The following is a 24,316-nucleotide window of genomic DNA, read 5'->3' on the forward strand; positions in this document are numbered from 1 at the left end:
GAACATGACTACTGTAGTCTGTAAGAGCTTTGATGAACATGACTACTGTATTCTGTAAGAGCTTTGATGAACAGGACTACTGTAGTCTGTAAGAGCTTTGATGAACAGGACTACTGTATTCTGTAAGAGCTTTGATGAACATGACTACTGTATTCTGTAAGAGCTTTGATGAACAGGACTACTGTAGTCTGTAAGAGCTTTGATGAACATGACTACTGTATTCTGTAAGAGCTTTGATGAACAGGACTACTGTATTCTGTAAGAGCTTTGATGAACAGGACTACTGTATTCTGTAAGAGCTTTGATGAACAGGACTACTGTATTCTGTAAGAGCTTTGATGAACAGGACTACTGTAGTCTGTAAGAGCTTTGATGAACAGGACTACTGTATTCTGTAAGAGCTTTGATGAACAGGACTACTGTAGTCTGTAAGAGCTTTGATGAACAGGACTACTGTAGTCTGTAAGAGCTTTGATGAACATGACTACTGTATTCTGTAAGAGCTTTGATGAACATGACTACTGTATTCTGTAAGAGCTTTGATGAACATGACTACTGTATTCTGTACGAGCTTGGACAAACAGGATTACTGTAGTCTCTGGACCAGCAGTTTAAGAGCGCTGAGGAGCAGGACTACAGTCTTTACCTTTTTCCCAGCAGTATGAGAGCTCTGATGGACAGGACTGTGGTTGTTTGTCCACAGGGCCACAGCGTCTGGTGTGGAGGAATACCCTCTGGTGACCTCCATGCAGATAAACAGTGATGGCCACAAAATCACACCCAACTCAACAGTAAGGAGATAGACCTTAATGGGTTGCATACACAAAACACTTGAAGACCACCACCAATTTCATGCCTTCGATAATTCAATATGCTTTTGATTGTGCCACACTGATAATGTATGTGTATTTCCCCAGGGCATTGAACTAATAACATCGTCTGTACCATTATTGTAATAAATAATGAAGTAGCCATTATTGTCTGTTTCTGTAGTTCTGTCGATGAAGTAGTAAACACAGAACAAATACTGAACCCCTTGGAGAAGATCATTCTCACCATTTTCCTTGTCATCATCATCATCATGACTGTACTGGGAAACCTGCTTGTGATGGTAGCACTCTGCAAAGACAGACAGCTACGGTAAGTTCACTTCCTGCCAAACAGACACTTACAGGGAGGTCATCATTTCCTGTCAAAGACACCTACACTGAGGCAAATACATTTACAAGGGAAGCCGTGTCACTCCCCGAACCTATTGGAGATGCCTCCAGGGCACTTATTTTTCGAAAAACAAACGCTGTGTTTTGCCTGTGCACCTAATGAAGGGCAAGACATAAACCCACCCCACGTCATAAGAATAAGCATTAGCAACCTTTATTGATCATAAAAAGCGTTTGTAATGGCTTTAAAATACAGTTTAGCATTTAGCTCTAGATTTCAACATGTTGCTACTGTAAGGGCAACAGCACAAGAAAGACACTATACGCCTTATTCACAGCTGACCTAGTTGAATGTTCATAAAAGGTATTGTATAACGACTGCCGTGAGATTAACATTCAAATACAGACAGTTATGATTTGGACACATTCTGTAAGCTGTGGACAAAGTTATGATGCAGACAATTTTTTTCAAATATGGTTGATTTAGGTCTGTCTGTTGGATGGCTGCACTGCACTGGGGGAAGAAATATAACCCCAGAGTGTTATTCTCCTGTGCCCACCACCCCATGAGAACATCTTCAACATATACTGTATACCCGTCATTACCTATTCTATTATGAAATGCATGCTCTATGAAAAGGAATTCAACTGAGTCAAATCAGAACATAATATGATTGATCAAAATGATCACCATTAATAATAATAATAATAATAATAATAATATCTTAGATTAATATAGCGCCTTTCTCAAACCCAAGGACGCTTGAATGAATGAACATTTGTTTTCATGTTTTAAAATAGTGGTTGTATGAAATGTATGTATATGTTCTGCTTTAGATTCATATCATATCATAAGAATGTCAATTAACCTTAGTGACATATATGCTGAGTCCTGGTTGTCTCTCTGGTGTATAGCTAAGCACCACAGGTGGTTAAAAAAATGCAATTATCGTCAGGGAGGTGCACATGGGGTCGCTAGTCAGTGACACAGTTCCACTTCAGGTAAAGATTATATAAGCCATGGAGTATTGTGGCATTGTGAAAAAGAATCATGATATCATTGCATTTAGCTGTTCATGGTCATCGTTGTTAATGAGAATTGGTTCTTAACAGACTCACCACGTTACATAAGATTAAATAAACTGCCTTAATGGAAGATGATTTCGGCGTTTTCAAAACAATTACCAGTTTCTTTGTTCCTATAATTCTCCTTTATAGGAAAAAGAAGACTAACTACTTCATCGTATCCTTGGCGTTTGCGGACCTCCTGGTGGCACTGGCTGTTATGCCATTTGCGGCCATGGAGCTGACCACGGGTCACTGGGGTTACGGAGAGATCTTCTGTCTGGTCCGGACTTCACTGGATGTTCTTCTGACCACTGCATCTATCCTGCACTTGTGCTGTATAGCACTGGACAGGTGATCTTAAAGGGATAGTTCACTATTTTAGATTTGAAAGTAGTCTATGGGCTAGAGGAGAAACTGTAATCCATGGTTCAGAGTTATTGAAATAGCCATTACTAACTCCAGCTAATTTCCGCCCATGGAGCTAACTTTTAATCAGACATCAGTGTTTATCCAAAAGAACCAAAAGTTGGAGAACATTTTTGGACTTGTTTCTGTTATACTTGGTATCAACATGGACCCAGCCTTAGGCCCATGGGGGCCCAAAATATGACTACAGGTACTCAGTATCTAAGGAAGCAACATATGTAGCTAAAAATTGTCTGGGCTAATTAACTACACCCAAAGTCAGGGTCAAACCAGGAACAAATGTTAAAGAATCCACTTCCACTTTAAAAACATAAAAACCTGCCCCACACAGAGGCAGAGGGAGTCCCTACCCCCTCATTCTACTAGTCAGATTGGTCCCTGGGTGTAACTATGACACATTACTCATGACATTTGTGATGTGAAAATACTGTTTTGATCAAATAAAAAAAAGTGTTGATTCATTCAGTCACTTTGCTTGTTTGTCCTACCCAACTTCTGGAATACAGGACTACTGCCACAGTTACACTTTGTATGAATATCCTCTTCATAATGCAAGTGTTATGTGTGTGTGTTGCCAGGTACTATGCCATCTGCTGCCAGCCGCTGGTGTACAGAAACAAGATGACACCTGTCAGAGTGGCCATGATGCTGGGAGGATGCTGGCTCATCCCTGTCTTCATCTCCTTTCTTCCCATCATGCAAAGCTGGAATGCCATCGGCATAGAGGACATCGTAAGTGTGCAATAGTGGACATAGGGGACATCATAAGTGTGCAGCGGTAGATATAAGGGGTATTCATAACAGTGTACGTAACAGTGCCCATATGTACAATACATTCCCCCTCATTCTTCATTTCATGCCCAAATCATCTTGAAGTAATTCAAATAAATCATAGAGCTCAACCATTTCTAAGTTACTTTGAAATGATTTAGGCATGAAGTCTGTGGAGATTGACCCTTCCTAATTTTTGGGTTACAAAATGCTAGCATTAAGCAACTAGCTAGTCAGGGGCTAGATAAACAGCACTGTGTGGATTGCAGTCTGTCCTTGACCATAGACTGCTTTCAAGGTACAGTAGGCATTAGGATCAAAATGTGATTATGTTATTGAGTGAATAAGAGTATCACTTTCATCAAAGCCTTTTCATTTGAATAGCAAGTCTATTGTATGATGATACAATATGATGAAGTCATCTTCTAGTTTTAAAAACAAGACAATGATGATTGTTGTTTACAGTGTAGACATAGATCATGCAACATAGCTCCGTTATCTGAAGACAAATAAGTGATTCAGTGAACAATCCACTGTAACTGATTTCTGAACAACAATAATGTGTGATCAATCAGCCAAAAGCTAGTAGTGAGACACTTAACATTAGACATTTAATTACGTTTCTCTTATAGAACAACTGTGTAGTAATGCTGTATTTACGCAGGTAACAACATTGTATTACCATGTTACTACTGTACATAGACATCTCTTGTTTTCCATTTCCTGGTTTTTCTTGTGTGTACATGCTAGCTTGTTTATTTTTGCTGGTTTCTCTTGCCTCAGATCGAGGAGAGGAAGTTTAGCTATGGCGGCAGTAACAGGACCAGCTGCGTATTCCTGGTGAACCGCCCCTACGCCCTTGTCTGCTCCTCCGTAGCCTTCTACGTGCCGCTGGGCCTGATGGCCCTGGCCTACCGACGGATCTATGTGACAGCCATGGGCCACGCCCGACAGATTGGCACGCTGAAGAGGGCTGGCTCCGCCCCCGAGAACTACCTCAGCCCCGAGCAGCACGGCTCCAGCCGCATCCACGTGGAGACCAAGGCTGCCAAGACGCTGGCTGTCATCATGGGCTGCTTCTGCCTGTGCTGGGCGCCCTTCTTCATCACCAATGTGGTGGACCCCTTCATCCACTACAGCGTGCCTTGGCAGATGTGGACAGCCTGGCTGTGGTTGGGCTACATTAACTCAGGCCTCAACCCCTTCCTGTATGCTTTCCTCAACCGGGCCTTCCGCCGGGCCTTCCTCATAATCCTGTGTTGTGGGGATGAGCGCTACATCCGCCAGGGCAGCTATGGCCCAACACGGCCCTACTCTGCATCCGTCAACGGGACCTCAATTGCTCTCAGGTAGGTAGCTGCTGAAACCCATAAATGACTGAATCTGCCTTCCTCAAGTAGGTACTGAAGAATTGGAAATAAAACATTGAACAATAGAGGACAGGTTAAGAATAAGACATACATGTTACATGTATTCCCAAGTACAACTTCAGATGTTATGGGCATGATAAAGCAAACTCAGTACAAGTATGACCAATTAACCCAAGTTAACATAACGTTAAATCTGACTCCAAAAGACATTTCACGGTTAATAATGATTGATGATTCTTTGCTCATCCCTGTGTGACAGACAATCGATGTTATCGGATCCTAGATTCAATTAAGAATACCCCAAATGCTATTTTACCATGGCGTCATGTTAAGATAAATTAGATTGCAAGGAGTTTACGCTCAAGCCAATATATGAAGCCGAAGCACTCTACGTGTCATTAATGATGCATGTGAACATAGATGGGAGAACCTTGTCACGATTATGTCGTGCTGTGTTAACATAACTTTTATCTAATGCACAACATCACATTAATGCACATAGGAAGAATGAGAATAAAATCAACAAAGTAACCAATTTAACAGTTTCAAAGCAACATATGACTGTACGTTTTAACCATATGTTGAATGTGTGTCAAGGACAACACGAGAGAGTAACTCAAAGGACATATTGTTATCCTTCTCCTTAAATATCTTTCCCAACAAAATGACAGAGGTGAGAGACACATTACAATCGCAAAGGAATTGACAAATGGTGAGGTGCAATTTCTTCAGGATGTCCGCAAGGCATGCTCATTCAACTGTTAAATAGGTATACACAATTAAATCAAGGCTGGCAGCACCAAATCCATCTACAGTGGGGTTAGGGTTAATCTAGTTAACCAGACTCTACACTGGAGAATACACCTCTTCACTAGTTTCTAGATAAACTGAGATTATATATGAGTTTTTTTAGTTTACCAGATTCCATACTCGATTATTTACCTCTTCACTGGCTTCTTGTTAACCAGAGGTCCTATGCTGGAGAATACACCTCTTCACTGGTTTCACATTAAGCAGATACTCTATATGAGATGATACATACATTTGCCAGCTTCTAGATAAGCAGAAATTCTGCATTGGCTGATATACATTTTCACTGGTTTCTAGGTAGCCATTGACTCGACACAGACACGGCCCAGACTGAATTAACATCCTCCTCTCTCAGGTAGGGGGGATAGGAATATCTGGTACCCAACCTCTCAATTAATTTGGATCCAACAGATGAGATGTTATCCAACACATCTGGGGTTTGGATAGAAAACCAGGTTAATCTCACACTTCCATCAGGGTCAGGTATAATGAACATTTAGTCCACTTTTTTTCAACATGTTGAATCATAAGCTTCAAAACGGTTTTTTTTAACTGTTGAATGCCTCTATGTCCCTTTTTATTTTCTATTCCATCTTTAATCTATGGTTTCTATCATTCTTTTTTTTAAACAGGTTTAGTTATGAATATACTTAGCTGTATGCCATACCTTTTTGCTTTGATCATTAATGGTTTTCTCTAATCATAGCTATAAATGACTTAGCATATAGTAATCTCATACATGACATACAGTATGCACCATTTATGTTAGAAAAAGGTCATGGACATTCTGAAAGTTTTTAAGCAGTGAAGAGGCGTATCAACTATCATATAATCCCTGTTTAACTAGAAACCTTCCAGGGGAGGTTATCTGCAGACCAGGGAAGAACAGGGATATAGATTATGACCCTAGTTTTTTCCATACCCAATTTGGTCAGAGCTGGGTAGCTAGCACACACAGACTCATGTGTGAGTGAAGACACTTAAACCCACTCAGCCTCACACCAACCAGCCTCAATGACATCATCATTAACACCACCGGTTTACAGACGGAAAACAAAATGGATGTGGCTCTCAAATCTGGAATGTCAATGTCTTACTTAGGTACTTTAGACACTCCATAGGCATATTTTATTCCGATCTTTTTAGATATCCGTGACGTGATTAATCTTCTATTATGATTAGGCTACTTTTTTTGTCTCTGGCTGGAGAAAGACACTTTTATGTGCATGGTTTTAGCACGTCTCTCTCTGGTGGGATGTTGTGTTATTGTTCCATGTTGTTTGCGGGTTTTTCACATTTAATGTGTATGACTTTGTTCCATATTAGGACGCGCCCATATGTTTTTGTTTTATATAGTGGAAAAGAACATTACATTTCATGCTTAGCTGGTAACTTTGTTGTTGTGTTCACACTTGTAATGGTCACTAGTTAGATTCATGAGTGGGTAATTTAGGAAGCAGAAAAACAAACAGTATTAGAGGCTGTCTAATGGCTGTCTATTAAAAAGTCTCTGAGACACAAAACAGATGCTCATAATCTGATTACTGCAACTAGAATAGAAGCAGTTGGAAACCCATTCCGGATTTGGTGTTGAATATCTTTTCCCCAGCGTTGAACTGGTTGGTACAGAAACATTTAGGAACAGTCCCATGTGGAGCCATGTGATGTTTGTGTGTGTGTGTGTGTGTGTGTGTGTGTGTGTGTGTGAGAGAGAGATGTTTTTATCTAGAAGTCGTAATCACAAGGGCTGATTGTATTTGACATAATTTGCTACCCTATGCTGTTGTTTAAATCAGTCACTGTTCTTCGATAAATGTATTTATTTATTTAATAAAAGGATCCCTATTAGCTGATGCCCATGGCATGATTTGACAAATCACTTATGTCTTTATAGTACAGTGTGTAGAGAAAACAAGGTGTGGTGTGTTTTCACTCACAAGGCCTCTGTTTGTTGGTGTTCAAAGCATCAACGAGGGCTCAGTCAGAGGTTTGGTTGATATAACAACAAAGACCTGAAGTTATTGCCCTCCCTTTGCCTCCTCACCTTGTCAAAAGTTCTGCTCATCAAAAAAAATTTTTTTTTAAAGGTAGACTCTAGTCTAAATAACTGCAACAAAAGCGTAAATAGTTGCCTCAAGCACCAACTGTGACAGTCTAGGTTCAATTCAAATCAGTTCAATTCAAAAAACATTATTCATCCACAAGGGGCAATTTATTTGAGTACATAGTCAGGTAAATCTTAAAGGGATAGTTCACCTAAATTACAAAATACATCTATGTTTCCTTGCCTTCCTCTGCTTGTCTATGCTGTAGACTGCTTTCAGTGTAAGGACACATTTGATAATTTCGGCAAACTATCCCTTTAACTCTATTTATGTATATAAAAAGCACGAAGTGGCCGCAGTGTTTATGGTAATGCATCTTTCTGAATCTATCTTTAATGGAGGCTACTGGCAGTGGACAGGGATTTGACCACAGGAGAAATGGACATGTGTACTGTACTTCCTGATATAAATAGCCTTCATCTTGTCTGCTGAATGTCTGTCTATTCAGTGTACTGTAGTGGGTTAGTGGATCCAGGCTGACACAAAGTTGAACTCATCCATCAACTCATCCGCCCTTCTCTAGGCACAGGTCAAATCCTGTACATAATGTCAAATACTCAAGTTGCGCTTTATTTAGTTTGCCCAGTAAAATGCAACCAATGGAATAGTCATAAAAGTGAAAACTCCAAGTAGACCTTTTTTACATAGATTTGACCCAGGTCAGGACCTCTTATGAGGTTTGAGGCAGTTGTAACACTTATTGATAGTTGTTTCATACATTCATAGTTATGTCATAACTAACCTTGTTAAACCTGTTATGTACAGTATTGTGCATAAATGATTCCCTGTGGATAATGGAAAACATTACTGTATGTGTTAACGCCATCAGCATGTTGAAAAACATTTTACTTTTCATAGTAGTTTTTGCCACACTGTATTTTCTTTCGAAAGCCGCTTTCAGGGTCAGAGCACAGTGTGGATTGGAAGTGTGTGTTGAGTAATCTGCGGGGCGGAGCATAACAAGCTGTACTGTGCACGAAAAAAGTGTGGTAATAATGCGAGGAGAGAAAGAAATCTCTGTTGAGTCTTGGTTCACCCACAGCTTAGCCACAGGCTCCGGTGTACACAGGTCTAGCATTGGTTTATTTATGGTCTCCATTGAGTACTCTTTTGTTTTGTTTATACAAGTAGAGGTTTTGAAGGAAAATGTGTGATAAAAAAGCACTGTAGAAATACAGTAGAAATGTGGCCTGGGGTGGTCCAGTGATCTAGCACCGCGGTCTACAGTGCACACATTATGCCCATGTCGGCATGGGTTCGAATCTGGCCCATGCCCTGCTGACAAGCCCTATCCTCCTTACTTTCCTGTCTACCTTCACTATCTCTATCCAGTAAAACTATCACTATCCATAATAAAAATATGAGTGGGACTGCCCCATTACGAAAAAAACAACCTTAAAAAAAATGAAGCCACAATCTGGATACAAAATATTGCAATAGTGATTGCAATGTGTCATTTACAATGTGGATCTGTCTGGGTAGAATGCAAATGGTATGGGTCCAGTGTGTCAGATAATGTGAGTTGATGTGGGCCTTTACCAACCTCTCAAAGCACTTCATGATGATAGATGTGAGTGCTGAGCGATAGCCTATTGTCAGTGTGATATTTCTAAAGATTTAAGGAGGGGATTGAAATGTTAATCTTTTGATGAAACGTCACAAAATGAACTGATAAACATAATAATTGGATAAATGGATAGTATGTTCCATTCTTCTTCCCTACTTTTCCCGAAGTTCAAGTTCTTTTTTTGTGTGTTATAGACTCAAATTAAAATGGATTAAATATAAACAAATTGTCATCAATTGACACACAGTACCCCATAATGACAAAGTGAAAACAATTTTTTTGACATTTCTGCAAATTAAAAAAATTGAACACAGAAATACCTCATGTGCATAAGTATTCAAACCCTTTGCAAGGATACTCTTACAATCAATACATTTGACTAAGCAAGTGAATCATCAATCCACCAGTCGTTGCAGGAAGAATAATCCAGCTCAGGCCCGGGGCCATTGATAGAAGGAAAAACCTTCTTCTAAACCTAGGTTTTTTTATTTTTTATTTTTTATTTTTTATATACTGTATAGACACTGGAGAAACAGAGAAACAGTACAAGGGGGTCAATGGAAGTTTTTAGGGGACACATTAGAGGGGAAAAGCGGGTGTCTTCAGGAGGCGCAGTGCTGGGGTGCAGTAGATGTCTGGGGTGCAGTAGATGTTGAAAAGGCAAAGACCATCGGAAACACCATCTTGGCCAGCATGGAGGGACAGACTACTGCTAAGTACACATTCAAGAAGAAGGAGCAGGCAATCACCATGAGTATGAAGTCCTCAGTCAAGATTGATGGTGAAGCAGTGCAGGTGGATCCTCAACTACTTTTCCAGCCTGGCAGTGTTCAGGTATGAGACCTGGCACCAGTGTGCAGGTATGAGCTATGTAGTTATCCTCCAGCGCTGTTTGACACCTCCCTGCTGCTTCGACAGCCACAGAAGCCAGTGCTAGCAGATGCCATTTGGGAGCTCCTCACACCTGACCTTCCGGGAAACACAGACACATCCACAAAAGACATGACACACCGCAGGCGAGCAGGTGGGAGGACTGGAGCAGCCGTAACCATGGATGAAGACATGCCTATTACGATGAATAAAAGACCTGTTCCTTTCAAACAACACAAACAAGCAGCAGTTCATCAACATGCTCAGTGGTCACCTACAGAATAACTGTCAGACATACCATGCTTCAGAATAAAAGTCTGAAATATTGTAATGTTAATTGTTAATATTGTAATTGTAATTGTTAATTATTAATAATATAATGAGTGAGCCAATATCACATTAGAAATACTGGTTCTCTGACCAATAAACCGCCTCTCTGTGTCCCTCGGCCAATAATGACATGCTTATTCTGTAATGCAAACCGTAACAGATTATGCAAAATAGGTATGTACAGTATGTATGTATGTATTTACACTAAATTTAGCTACACATGCTTGGAATTAACTGTTAATAACTGCTGTCAGGAAATTGTAAACTGAACCACTGTGAGATAAAATAACTAAATAAAGAAGAAACATTGAACAAATATAGAAATTTACAAGAAATCTGTCTTCAGAGGCCAACTCATTGGTACCCTGAAATAGACAATAAAAAGTGAAGGCTTCTGATATCTGTTATAAATCTTAGAACTTTTTAGGAAGGATGACTGTGATAATTTAAAGATAAAATGAGATCACAGATATGATAAAGAAGATTGTTTTTTGTTTTTTAAATTTAATTAAATTTTCTACAGTAAGAGATACTGTAGTTTTTTTACTTGGAATAACAAGTCAGAGTTTTCCCACAAGGTATAAGGGGGTATATTACTGTAAAAGGGCGTTTAAACATAGCTCATAAAGGGAGGCCCTAAAATGATGAGGATGTTTCTTCTGTTATCCTCGTATGTCTTGATGTACTGAAATAACTTCCTGACCCGAAGGCACCTTGCAGGGTTTCATTTGTTTTAGTCTAACAATGAAGGCTCTAGTCATTCCTAGTGTCGTTTTTCATAATATAAGAAAACAAAAACAAAAAACAAATATTTCAGTTTAGTGTTATTTTGTGCACAATACACAATATAACTTGAGGTCTTCATATTATTTCACAATATCTCTTTGTGCCTTTGGCGCCTGATTCAAACTAGACATGTTATCGTTGTACATGCCTCATAACACAACCCCTTCAGGCTCTGCAGACTCTGGATACTTTTAAACACTTTCAACCAAAAGATGTTGTAGGATTACTGTCCTCCAGCAGAGAATTACAGTTAAACATTGTGTGATGGATACACGCTTTGAAGCTTGTGAACAGAACACATAATGCAGTGCATAAGAAATGTTTAGTTAATTTCTGAAATTACACTATAATCACCAAGGACCTATCAGGGTGTTAACACTGTTTATTTTCGCATGATGACGAAAATAAATCAATTGATTCATTTATTTATATATAGTGTTTTTACAGGGACTCAAATCCCTTTACATTTAATTGTACTATATTGGGGGAACCCATAATATCTCCTATTTCAGGCCCAGTTGTTCTTCATTTGAAATTAGATGGGACATGATAGGGATTTGCTAGAGCTGGAGAAAAAAGAAATGTATTTGTTTTTAGAGGCAGAACTTATCTTTCACAGCATATTTTGGTAATAAGAGAAGCTTGTGTCCTTGGGTACTGCAGCAATGTCACATGCTATATTCTGAAACCTGTAAGATAAAGTAGGATTATCCTTATATCTCCATGAAAGCATATTTATACACACTTTGCTGTCATAACAAAGATCAACTCAATCAACGATGAACGACTCTGGAAACTGACCACCACCTGATTCGGTTCTGAAGTCCAATGTTTTGCTTTTGATTTCCAACCCAGTGTCCCTCTGGGCTTTGAGAATTCAAGGCCGATCACATTATAGTTTGAAAAGCTGAACTTGGGGGCTTGTGGCCGAGGAATCAGGATGAAATTAAAAAGCAAATTAGTCAAGAAAGCCTTCCCTGAAAATGAACTTTTTCAAATAATGGTCCAACCTCTCTGTTGATGTAGAGAGGACGATGGATAGCAGACATCTGGACTGCTCCTGAAGAATAACCTTGTATAATGTATTTCAGCAGTAATAGCAGCAGCTGAGATTGATCAACTGTTGATGAAGCATTAATATCATCATTGCATATTTATTTTTAACGAAATGACTACACAATTTGTTCATTAGTGTGATCAAAGGGATTTGAACCCAGGTCTCTTGTATGCCATAGAACTGTAAGCCTGCCAAGGCATTAGCTTGAGCAGCTAACACAAGTCTTCATGTCTCAGACAAGATAATTCATCATCACATGAGCTAGGTACACCATACCACCTCTTTACCCATGAGCCCCCTTTGACCTTTGACACAGCATCAGTATGACTGAGTGAGTGTGATTCCCTGAACCACCTAAGATAGAGATGGATATGTGGATCAACAAATAGGATTACAATGTATCACGGTATGATATTATTGTTGTATACACAGTTTTAGTATTTTTTATGTCATATGTAGAATATTTGTAAAATAGTATATTAGTGTGTTTATTTTGTGGTGTACAATGTTTGTATTTCTCAGAAGATATTTTTCCCCTTTCGTTGTAGGCCTACATAGCCTTCCTGTGGGAAAATACCTATTTTATCCACTATTCACCTACTACAACTTATTGCTTAATGTTCTAGCGCTCGATAGACATTCTCTTTTGGGGAGTCATATGGATGTCTGATAGATGTTGGAATGTTTAGGTCAATTTCCAACATGTTCTGAAAGAACTAGTGCCAAAATAAACCCACACATGGTCAAACACACAACATAAGCAGAACATGGTGTTATGTCAAAAGGAGAACTAGGCCTATAGGCCTCTGGTTTGACTCTATACATGATAGACATGATTAGAAATTCCCCAATTTCTCAAAGATGTGGACAACACACTTTGTTCTTAATGAGGAGTTTGTGCTATATCCAAAGATGTTGCCTTTTATGTTAGCAGTTATGTGTTATCTGTGATGTCTATACCTTAGTATGAGAGTTGGGGAGACAACACTGCCAAAGCATTTACATGCACAATGTTAACAACATTCTGGTGAGTTCAGGGGTTACTATGAGATGACTTCAAACCCAATTTAGCTCAAACCTGGGAAAGTCTGGAAAGTCTGTTAAGTCTGCTATTATTTGCTCTTATACCATAAACACAGCCCAAACTGAATACAAATATCTGTTTGGAAAAGAATAGAAACATATAATGATGTCCTAAAGACATGGAATACATCGTTGGGAACCAAACATGAGATTTCTTTTTTTTCCCTTCAGTTTTCAATTGGCCAATTCAAGTTGACCCAAATGAAACAATGACTTGCTTCTTTACTTGTTTTACCCTGTGGGTATTCGTAATGGGGTTTGATGGTCTGATAGTGATGTAAACTTGATCTGTAGGTATGAGAGAACTGGATAGGTTTAAGCAATATACATATTATGGTAACAGCTACACCTAGCTCCCTGGTAGGGTCATGTGTAATTTTCCTCTTTCTTACTTAGTCCTAGGTCTGTCAAGTCTCCTCTGATCTATAGTAGTGCTCACAGGGTTAAGGGCTAGGGTACAGTAAACTGCAATAAACGTGCAGATTGTATGAGTGATCTGGTGTCTTGCTTTAGGTAGTCTAATGGAAGTGCCCAGGTAATAGTTTTGCTATTATATTGTCCTCTACTGCTGAGCACCAAAATCCTCGGATCTTAAACTTGGCTGAAGCACGTTTGGAACTCTGATTCTGATTTTTGTTGGAGTCCAGACAGGGCTGTCTCGGCCAGGAGCACTGAACACAAGGCCTTCTTATTGTTTAGAGCCTCAGAGAGAGGCTCAGATAGGGCTCCAACAGGCTTGAGCATAAATGAACTGAGCAAAAAAAAAATCAGAGCAACAAATGTACCTTTTTGTACCATGTTTTTGAGAAAACGGTGGTTATTCCACCACAGTTTTAGTGAAAAGTCTGTACACATTGCACATAATCCAAACCCTAGTTGCAGTCTCATGGCGTCTATTATTAATATTGCAGTTAATATGGCACTTTTTTGTCAAAAAGATTAGAAATTAAAATTAGAATCCTTAGTCCACCAATAATAAATTATGATAAAGTATGATAAAAACCCTCATATGATCAGTCTTTAACTTGACAACATCAATTTTCTTTTCTTCTGATAACTAACAGTAACTCATTTCCATTCTCCCTCTCCAGCCTCTCGTTTCTTCCCAGCCGAAGCTATAGTGACAACAGCAGGAGGATTCTGTCCAATGAGATGGAATCCCAGGACTCCATGGGCGTTCTATGATGACGTCAACAAACAAACAAACAAACAAACAAACATTGATGAACGTACGTACAGAGTAGAAATACATTTGGATATGTTTAGTTGTGACAAGGAGATTCAGACTGAGTTGAAGGGCTTGAGAAGATTTCAGTCCCATCGCGTAGACAATCATTTGTATGGTTTGTGAAACAAAAAGGCCCAAAAAAGACCCTAACCCACTGTGTGGTCAATAAAAAATACAACTGAAGCAATTAGAACATTAACACACATGACTAGATCAAAAGCCAGTTCAAGAGCTTCTGGAATAAGTCAAGCTTGTGATAACATGTCAATTTGTGGTAGATTTTCCACAGGGTTCATGTGAAAACAGTTGTGTGGATAAGGATCTCTCTCAGTCCTGCTAGTGGCTTCTATTTTGTGAGGAGAGCATTTACTATTTATATTATTTTATTAGGGTTCTTTGACATGAACTATTGTATCTGAAACACAAAGAAATACAGTATAACACTTATCTACACAAATGTATTTATTTCAATGTCCAGCTTCAAAGATAAGGAGCAATGATGTATTGTTACTGTGTGACAGTTTATTTGTAATTTTATTTTTATAGTTGAGCAGTTTTGCATTGTATTGCATGTACTATTTGTGATAATAAATGTTTAACTTTTGAAAGCTTCTTGCAACTACAAAACATGATATTCTAGCCTATTGACGCCTTAAAGCCACACTTGTAGAATGTGTATACAATCAAAGAGGCTCCTTTCTTTCTATGAAATATCTGTGGTCAAGGATATTCTATGAAAGCAACATTTCTTTTTTATAAACCTGATTCGAAGCTGTACACCATTTGGTAAACTCTGGGATGTGACCTCATGGCAGGAAGACATAGCTACTTTTGCCAAAGATATTTGGAGTAAGTAGAAATGTGAACAGTTATATCCACTAAACCCAAACCTGATGACTGAGAGGCACCACTACTCAAGTCTGGCCATACCTCCAAATCACATTATTCTCACACCTCTTGACCCTGTGATGTGACCCTCCCCCCACATGCCAGTAGAATGGTTCTTGTTAGGTGTGTCTTTTCCAAGGTAGGAGGACTATTAGCAGAGTTGTTGCCTATGCTAGATTGCAACATTGAAGAAAACGGCAGAAAACCTGAGGGATACTTTTTTAGCTCCACACAAGGCATTTGATTGGTTTTGACCTAGCATGTGTGTATAATGGTATAAAGGACACAAGGAGGAATATAGTTTAGCCTAGATGTACCCCAGGATTGACAGAGAAGCAGAGGAATGCATCTCGTTCTCTGAACACAATATCAAGTTTCCAAGTCTGCTTCAATCTCCGGACTTTGGCTCTGCTCCAACATGCTCCCCAATATGAAGAAAGCCAAGCACACCCCTGGTGTCTGCTCTCATTTGTTATATGAAGGCTAAAAAGACAGGTGAGATATTGAAATATATTTATTGAAGCAGAATAAAAAATAAAAAATATATACACAAATAAAATCTGCTACAGCAGTCCCTTTTGTACAACCTGCTGCTAAGCAGGATGACCAATAAAAATGCTGCGGTGGCATTTGATGACAAATAGCATCAACAGTGAGAGATACTGTATGTAGAGGAACCCATTAAACATCATTAAAACTGAACCTATATAGCAAGCAAGATCTTCATCCTTTCGCTCCTAATCAGCAGCTGTTTTAGGTATGGCCGTGGACAGGGACACACCATCAACCAGCAGACAGATGGATAGACTCGTCCCATCAGAAACCGTCCTTCACTGTTGAATTGAGAACAGCGTCATGACCTGTCTTCTTGGACAACTCACTCTGAAAGAAAAAGGTACACATTTACTCAGATCACATTTACTCAGATCACTTCACTATCACAGCAATCTCAAGTGAAGTAGAGACCAACAAAGACATAACTCCTTCAGGAACTTTGGGTGTTTGAATCAGGGTTCCTGCAGGTTTCAACAAGTCAAATTTAAGACCACTTTTAATAGAATTTTAGACCTATTTCACGGCCATACTGCCCCCCCCAAAAAAGCGTATTTCGCTCTTGATGTGCCCTGCTAAACTTTCATGACATATGATGTTGTCACCACCGCACATGAAGGTTTTCATGATATTGGAATCTGGGAACATGTTAAAAAGCATGAACTTTTAAAAAGATCACCTATGCCATCGTTGCTGTTGTAGGATTCGTGTTTGGCTGAAGTATTTAGCACCCACAACATCACCTTGTTTACTAACTGAGTGTTCTCCGAAAGGTTCTCACCGGGGGCTGCAAAGCTAGTCTGAAGACCCATCTCTTCAGGTTACACCTTAACTGCTCCTCCTGAGACATCTACTGCCCCCCAGCACTGCGTCTCCTGAAGACACCCGCTTTTCCCCTTTACTGTGTCCCCTAAAACTTCTATTGCCCCCCTTGTACTGTTTCTCCAGTGTCTATATATAATAAAAGAATAACAATAATAAAAAAAGTCTAGGTTTAGAAGAAGGTGATAGAAGGAAAAACCTTATTCTATCACAGAGACTGCCAGTGGCCCCGGGCCTGAGCTGGATTACTCTTCCTGCTACGACTGGTGGATTGATGATTCACTTGCTTAGTCAAATGTATTGATTGTAAGTCGCTTTGGAATAAGGCGTCTGCTAAATGCCAAAATTGTAAATGTCAATGTATTGGTGCCAGACCTATTTCCATACTATTGTTGGGGGCGGCGGGGGGAAGACTGAGATTAATTACCATACTGCTTACGTTGCAGACTGGACATTTCAATTTTCCCCAAACACATTTAAAAGTGATAGAGAAGTTATTGCAATTTCCTAATCGGAATACATGTTTAAGACCTAGCAACTCCTATTTAAGACCGGTCGCAACCTGGTAATAACTAGGGCTATCACTGTCATGGAATTCTGAGTGTCAGTCGATCATCATGCAAATAATCATTATAACATTCATAATCATTTGAAGTATGGCTAACACTAACAATACATATGATTCTATTTAAAATGATTATTGCAATCGCTATGACGGTAATCTCATTTTGTTTGTAATGTAGATACATAACAAAAAGTCATTTCTCTCTGACTTTAAGGGAACACAAGCACCAAGGTGGTTGGGGCTTATAGGTGTCAATTTGGGACTTGAGTAACTGTTGAGGGATGGTCTTACAGTGAAGTCTGAGTAGCTGATGCCAGCAGGTTTCTTTATGCTGTTGAGCTCCTGAAGTACACCCTCCAAGGGCTTGATCGACTGCTGAGACAATCAAAGAACATCTCAGTTAGGCTGGAAACAATACATCTGAACATTTCTTAACCAGAGATATTAGCCTTACATTTTGCATTTGTAAATGGCTCTGCTGCTAGAACAAGCCAAATTGTAGAGAGACAGCATCACCTAGTGGGTAATGTTAATGGTCCTCAAGCTATAAGAACATCATCATGTGCAAGATACGAGCCAGAGAAACCAAATGACAAACTGAATGAAACTACAGTTATGTAGGACTTAAGGGTGCATCACCTTTTGAGAGGAGAGGGGGGCCTTGCTATACACACAGATGAAGGTGGAGGACATCTTTGATTGTGTGGACTGGTTAGGGATCTGCTGAGAGAGGCAACAGGACAGTGGTTAGGTCCATTTTAGGATGTGACATCTCACACCTTCTACTTCAGCCCTACCCAGGTGAAGAGTCACCTCTCATCTTAGATGTATTTCTTATCCAGCAACAAGTTGGATATGCATAGATTTCCTACGCAAAATGTGACATAGGCCGTCTTAAAACTGTCATGATGTGCCATGTCATGTCTGGAACAACCTTACATAGGCTTGCATATGGAACATAATGAAGAAATGAAAAGTAGTGCTGAGGCACAAATGTGTACATTTCAAGCCTGCAAACTGCGACACTTTAAATGAATGTGCAATAACACTATGTGCAATATGACAACCCTAGTCGTTTTATCTGTACAGTATAGTATAGTGGATAGTGTACATAGCCTTTATTTATGTAAACCAGCTCCTTTCCCTTCTTGTCTTTTTTTGTTTTTGTTTTTTTTCTTTCCTAGCACCAGGGGAGCCCCCCCTCCCAAATTTCGTTGTTTGGTACCTGTACTATAGCAATGACAATAAAGACCATTCATTCATTCATTCATTCATAAGTAAAAAAATAACATGAGTGCAGCACTCCCTATGGGATATAGTGGTAACCGCACCTTCCTGATTTTGCTTGGGGTAGGCCCGCCCGTCCCTCCATGAGCTCTCTTAGTGGGGGTCTTGGATGTACTTGTATTCCCCTTCATGGATGTCTGCAACTTCAGGGCAGAAACAAAGCATCAATAATGGCAGTAGGCAACTGTCAGTAGCAAGGAACTCTATTCCCCAGGACTCCTAACACACTAGTTCCACATGCTGACCAGTGCATTTTGATGAGGACCATTTTTACATTTACGGCATTTAACAGGCGCCTTATTCCAAAGCGACTTACAACAAATACATTTGACTAAGTAAGTGTATCATCTATCCACCAGTCACGGCAGGAAATGGTAATCTATGCTCAAGCCAGGGGCCATTGGCAGTCGTCGTGCTAGAAGAAGGATATTCTAAAATTTGAATCCAAGTTCGTAGTCTATCATAGACTTTATGGCTGTAGCAATAGATATAGTTTGAAATGGAAAAACCAACAGACCCTGTGAACTAGTACTGGGAGACTGTGCGTGTTTGTGCACCAACTCACCCGCTCACTCTTCTCCTTGCTCCTCTGCTGACGGTGCTCCTCCCATCGATTAGTGATGTAGGTCATGACCTTCTGACCCCAGACCAGGAAGTAAGAGCCTAGGTCCTTCTCCCAGGCCTCCACCCTGGTCCTCAGCTCCTCTTCCAACTGTCAAAACACATCCAAGCACACAAAGGGAAGAAGATTTTAGTTCTCTATCTTGGCAGCATTGTTCCAAATAACTAGCCATTAAGTGATCCCAACTTCAGATATTGACATTAGCCCTCCTATAGGACAGTGGAGGCCAGAATTGACATCCAGATCTGAGAGAATAAGAGGGACATTGAGGATGACTGCTCAACTGAACGGTCCCGAATAGAAGCGCTGCAGATTTAACGCTCGATTGCAAAGTGCCTCGGCTAGTCGTGAGAGTTGTCTCGTCCTTCCCTGATTAGTCAACCGTAGCTGCCACTTTTCATAAACAGGGAAATGTAATTACCCTCAACTTCGGAGACCTATCATTTCAAATGTCAATTGTAATCAGGTCAAGAGAATTCCCTGAAGCAAATGGAACACTCATGGTGAAAAACACTGCATCTAAGCCACTTAAAATGTGTGATTTAAAACAATCTTATTAGAAAAGCACAACTTATGTTCCATCTCATCATACTTTTCTTCAATACTGTGTGCAAATACATTCTTCATAAAGCTGAATTCTGAGTGCTTGGCCGCAGAGACTCACTAGTCCGGCAGCCCATGACATGTTTTAGTCTCTGGAGCCACAGTGCATACAGCTCGAACACACTTTAAGATCATTTTCCAGACAGCACCACTCTAATTGTAAAAACCGTGGACAATCTGTCTTTTTGGGGGGTCTTTCAGACATGATGAGTCAAATCACTCAACTCGAAATTAACTCTATGGTTACATGCAAGTCTGTAAATGTGAAGAGGAAAAGTAGTATTCATCACCTTGGGCAGCATCTTCTGAACTTTGACCTTATCCTTGGTCTCTTTAAGAAGAGCTCCACCTCGGTTGGAGAAGCGGTTCGGATCATTGGCCTTTTTCTGCAGAGAAATAATCGATTATGTGTCTCCCTCAGTGGTCCCCGAGTTGAAATAAAGGCTTGAAATGAATTGACCATTCAATAAAATAATTAAATACCTCAGATACACATTGAAGACAGACGAGTACAGTAGTATGTCAAGTCTTGGTTGCTTTGGTTTGTCACCGTTTCAACTATTATAAAAATGTCAAATGGTTCTCAAGGAACACAAACACACCAATATATATATATATATATACACACAGTGGGGGAAATAAGTATTCAGTATATATATATATATATATATATTTTTAAAGTCAATATATGTCCATTGTAGCTACACACACAGGTAGTGTTCTACTTTCCAACTTATTGCATAAGCAAAGGAGATACTACATTTGTCCCGCACCTCAAACTCCAGGAAGAGAACCCAGTTCCTCTCCCATTTCTGAAAGGCCTCCAGTAAAGGCCTGGCCTGCGCTTGGTATGCGTTTGCCTTCAACAGCTCCACGTCGTGCAAGGCTAACAGCTCCTCTGTGAAGTTACCTGTGGAACAACAGAGGGGTTCAGAAAGGAGTGGTGTGATTGTTGTGGTCTGTTGTGTGACTACCACTGTGTGTAGCTGTGTCCATACATGAGTTATTTGATATCTTTTAATGAGCGAGTGTGCGGCAAGTATGCATGCATGATGTGAACACATTTTTGACACTGCTCTACTCACGGTCACAGAAATGGCTGTTGAAGGGCTCTCTCTGCTCGGGGCCGAGCATGCACAGGTCCCAGAGAGAGAGCAGTTCCTGTCTGACCTTGCCAATCACCTCCTCTAGCTTGGCCTTTTGTAGCTCAGATAGTCGCTCTGCCTCCCTCTGCCACTAGCGGGGGCAACAAATACATGTTTCACACTTGGGAAAATGGGTACTAAAATGGGCTACCATTCTCTCTACACTGAAATGAAGAAACGCTAGTGTGGTGTTGTTGATGTCGGTAGAGGGTGTGAGCTCTTGCCATTGGTAACCAAGTCAAAAAGCAGGACCAAAGAGTTAGCCCGCTGACACCACAGAATATTCTAAAATACCGTAATATACATAAGAACTGAAATTTCAATGTGGTCCAAGAACTATGTACATTTAGCGGTTGGGCCTTCAACATGTAATTTGTACCCTTAGTAAATCTATGAGGTTCTAACCTGGGTGATGCGGTCAGAAAGTGTACCCTGCACACTCTCCTGAAACCCCTGTTTCTCCTGCTCGGGACAGTCCAGACGGCTCCACAGGCATCGGAGTCGTTCCTTCAGATCCTCCAGGGACTTCATCAAGGATTCCTTCTTTACCTCCATCTTAAGCAAAACAACACACAACTCATGAGTACAAAGTCCTGGAGGCACAACTTACATTTATTAAATATACAATTTAGTGATTTGACAAGATTATCAAGTGTCTTATACACCTTTCATGGTGCCCTGCCCATAAGACACAGTCAGCAAATACTGTGTACACTCTTGTATGCATAGTTAGATATTACATAATAGCTAACATAAGGAATACATCCACATACGGATACATACATGCCAGCCCTACATGCACATACAACATGGGTAGAGAAATCTTTTCATGATTTTATTTTCAGCATACCACTGGGTGTTGGAAAAAAAGGATGTTTCTAACCTAATAATATCATGAGAGACAGGTAGAATAAGAATATTCCTTAAAAATAGAATTGCATTCATCTTCATGCCAATATGATTGTAGTAGACAGGGAACGTCTGCTGTGTACCTGGCCCTGCAGCAGTTTGAGGGCCTTGATGTTTCCAAGCGTGAGCAGGAAGACTTCCTCGTCACTACCCACAGACTCCCTCTCCAGGCTTGTCTCAGGCTCGTGACCCATCTCCTCCATCAGCTTCCGGATGGCCTCCCTCAGGCCAGAGAACACCTTCAGGCGGCTTTTCTACAGGGGGGGAAGGACAAAAGAACACCCTTTCTAAAACACAGTCACATGGCTCACTCTTCAGGGAGGGCCAAAACACTTTATGAAACATCAGTAATGAGACAAGACAGACATTCAAACACCGCGTATCTAACATGATCATTAATCCAATATTCATGTCATTCAACAGCAAACCACCGGTTACAGTACCTTTTCCTCACCAAGGGTGTCGACATGCTCCTGGAGCTTCTGCAGCTGTGCACGTGAGGGCAAGGTACCGGTGGGGATGTAATAGGGTGTAACACACAGCTCGACACACAGTTCCCCATCCTGTTGCTGGAGCCTGTGCAGCTCCTTTAATCGTTCCCCCTTCTCCTTGTTCAGAGCCTCCACATGCAGACGCAGCTGCTTCTCTTCCTGCAGGACCGTCAGGTCCTCCTCCAACTGAAAAGAAGGGTAGAGTTACAAAAGGCATGGGGAGTTTTCTACTGGTTTGACCAAAGGGAACCAGTGTGGGAAGTTTTTGAGGAGTCTGTTCACAATGAAAAAGTAACCCTACAGTATGACTACAACACATTACCAATAGCATGACTTAAGTTATTTTCAAATTTCCATAATATTAAGAAAAATACATTTACATTTTCTTTATTAAACTATCAAACTGTGGCTAGTAACACTGACACAACTAGAGTTAACATTTGTCTGCAGTTCTGCATCTGAGCCCTTCACCAGTCCCACTTACCAGGTATGGGTCCAAGGACATTTCCAGGCATAAGGTATCCAGCTGTTTCTGTAAATTTATGACACTGGCCCGGATCCGGATTTTCAATGCTTCCTCTTCGGCAATCATGTCATTCAAGAGGCCCTTTGGGATTTGAGTGTTTGGTGGAAGATACATAGTTACTTATACTATAGCATTTATCCTAATTTCTTGTGTTCTAGCTAGCTAGTTGAGAGAGGACTGCTTAAGCACAACCAAAGTTCACCTCTATGTGGTTCTTGACCGTCTCCATCCGCTCCGTTCTCTGTTCCTCCATGATTCCAAGGCTGTCCCAGATGTCCACCAGCTTCGCCTGGGCGAACTTAATGCCTTGCACAAGCGAGAGGGCCAGTGCTTCACTGCAGATGAGTGTCATGAGAAGAAATATCAGATTTGTGACAGCTCAACACCTATGCAGCAGCAAAAAGCATTAGCGCCCTCTGTTAACTCCATATTCATTTTTAGTGTGAGTAGTGTGAATAATACACAACGCCCAAATTAACATCAAAAAATTAAACATTCAAATCAATACAAACTTACAATGGGACTAAGATAATCATGAAACACAACTCCCATAGAACTAGGGACACTCTACCCTGTACCTGCATACAGCTAGTAGGCCAACTGCAACCAGAGACACAAATCCAACACAGTTTATACAACAGTTAGTTCCGACCAAGTCATTTGATTGGACCCGCCGCACAGATGTTCTACTAAATGACCGTTAATTAGACTACATATCTGTGTTCAGGTTACTAGGCAACAGTCCATCTGAAGTTCAGTTGCGGAACTATTTGTTGTTTATTTTTATGATTAAATAAACAAACAAAGCACAATCTGTTGTCGCTTATTACTGTTAACTAATAAATCGCGCTGTAGAACTGTTGTATAAAAGCAATATCACACTCGAGGTCGTGTGTTATACTGAATATTACTGTGATCGTCTTCGGTACTCGTACCTACGACTGAATCACAGCCGTGCTGATACTCAGTATAACACACTACCTCTCGTGAGATATTGCTTAATCGACCTACAGTAGGCTTCTGCATCATACGTAGAGTCGACTTGAATACGAGAGTCATGACTCATGATTACCTTAGTTTGAGGGCTAATGAATGTCAGAATGCAGCCAAAGGAGGAATAACAATCTGGGTTAGGGTAGCTAGGCTAGCTAGAACATCGAAAGAGTGCTAATCTAGTTAGCTCGATAGAGCGACAAACATTGAGTGATACTCATGTTAAACAACTTACCTTCTCCGCACTGACATATTGTATTGGGTAGGTTAGGCGATTCTACT

At 40.3% G+C, this 24,316-nt stretch overlaps 2 protein-coding genes across 2 annotated transcripts; one reads left to right on the forward strand and one right to left on the reverse strand.

Moving 5' to 3' along the window:
- Window positions 1-762: 762 nt before the first annotated feature.
- LOC308156944 (5-hydroxytryptamine receptor 4) lies at window positions 763-14,588 on the forward strand (the record flags this gene model as incomplete). Its single annotated transcript, XM_080530404.1, has 6 exons — window positions 763-791; window positions 994-1,140; window positions 2,379-2,579; window positions 3,233-3,386; window positions 4,209-4,774; window positions 14,495-14,588. 6 exons carry the CDS (start codon window positions 763-765, stop codon window positions 14,586-14,588), a joined length of 1,191 nt encoding a protein of 396 aa, XP_080386530.1.
- A 1,747-nt stretch (window positions 14,589-16,335) lies between these two features.
- Window positions 16,336-23,393, reverse strand: prc2 (protein regulator of cytokinesis 2; the record flags this gene model as incomplete). The annotated part of the gene is made up of 13 exons (XM_080529544.1): window positions 16,336-16,401; window positions 17,750-17,830; window positions 18,098-18,181; window positions 18,790-18,888; window positions 19,311-19,457; window positions 20,261-20,356; window positions 20,744-20,880; window positions 21,056-21,206; window positions 21,521-21,670; window positions 22,108-22,278; window positions 22,468-22,701; window positions 23,000-23,122; window positions 23,244-23,393. 13 exons carry the CDS (start codon window positions 23,391-23,393, stop codon window positions 16,336-16,338), a joined length of 1,689 nt encoding a protein of 562 aa, XP_080385670.1.
- Between the last annotated feature and the right edge of the window lie 923 nt (window positions 23,394-24,316).

Source organism: Nansenia antarctica, assembly GCF_963989245.1.
Source record: "Nansenia antarctica genome assembly, chromosome: 4".
NCBI classification, from domain to species: domain Eukaryota; kingdom Metazoa; phylum Chordata; class Actinopteri; order Argentiniformes; family Microstomatidae; genus Nansenia; species Nansenia antarctica.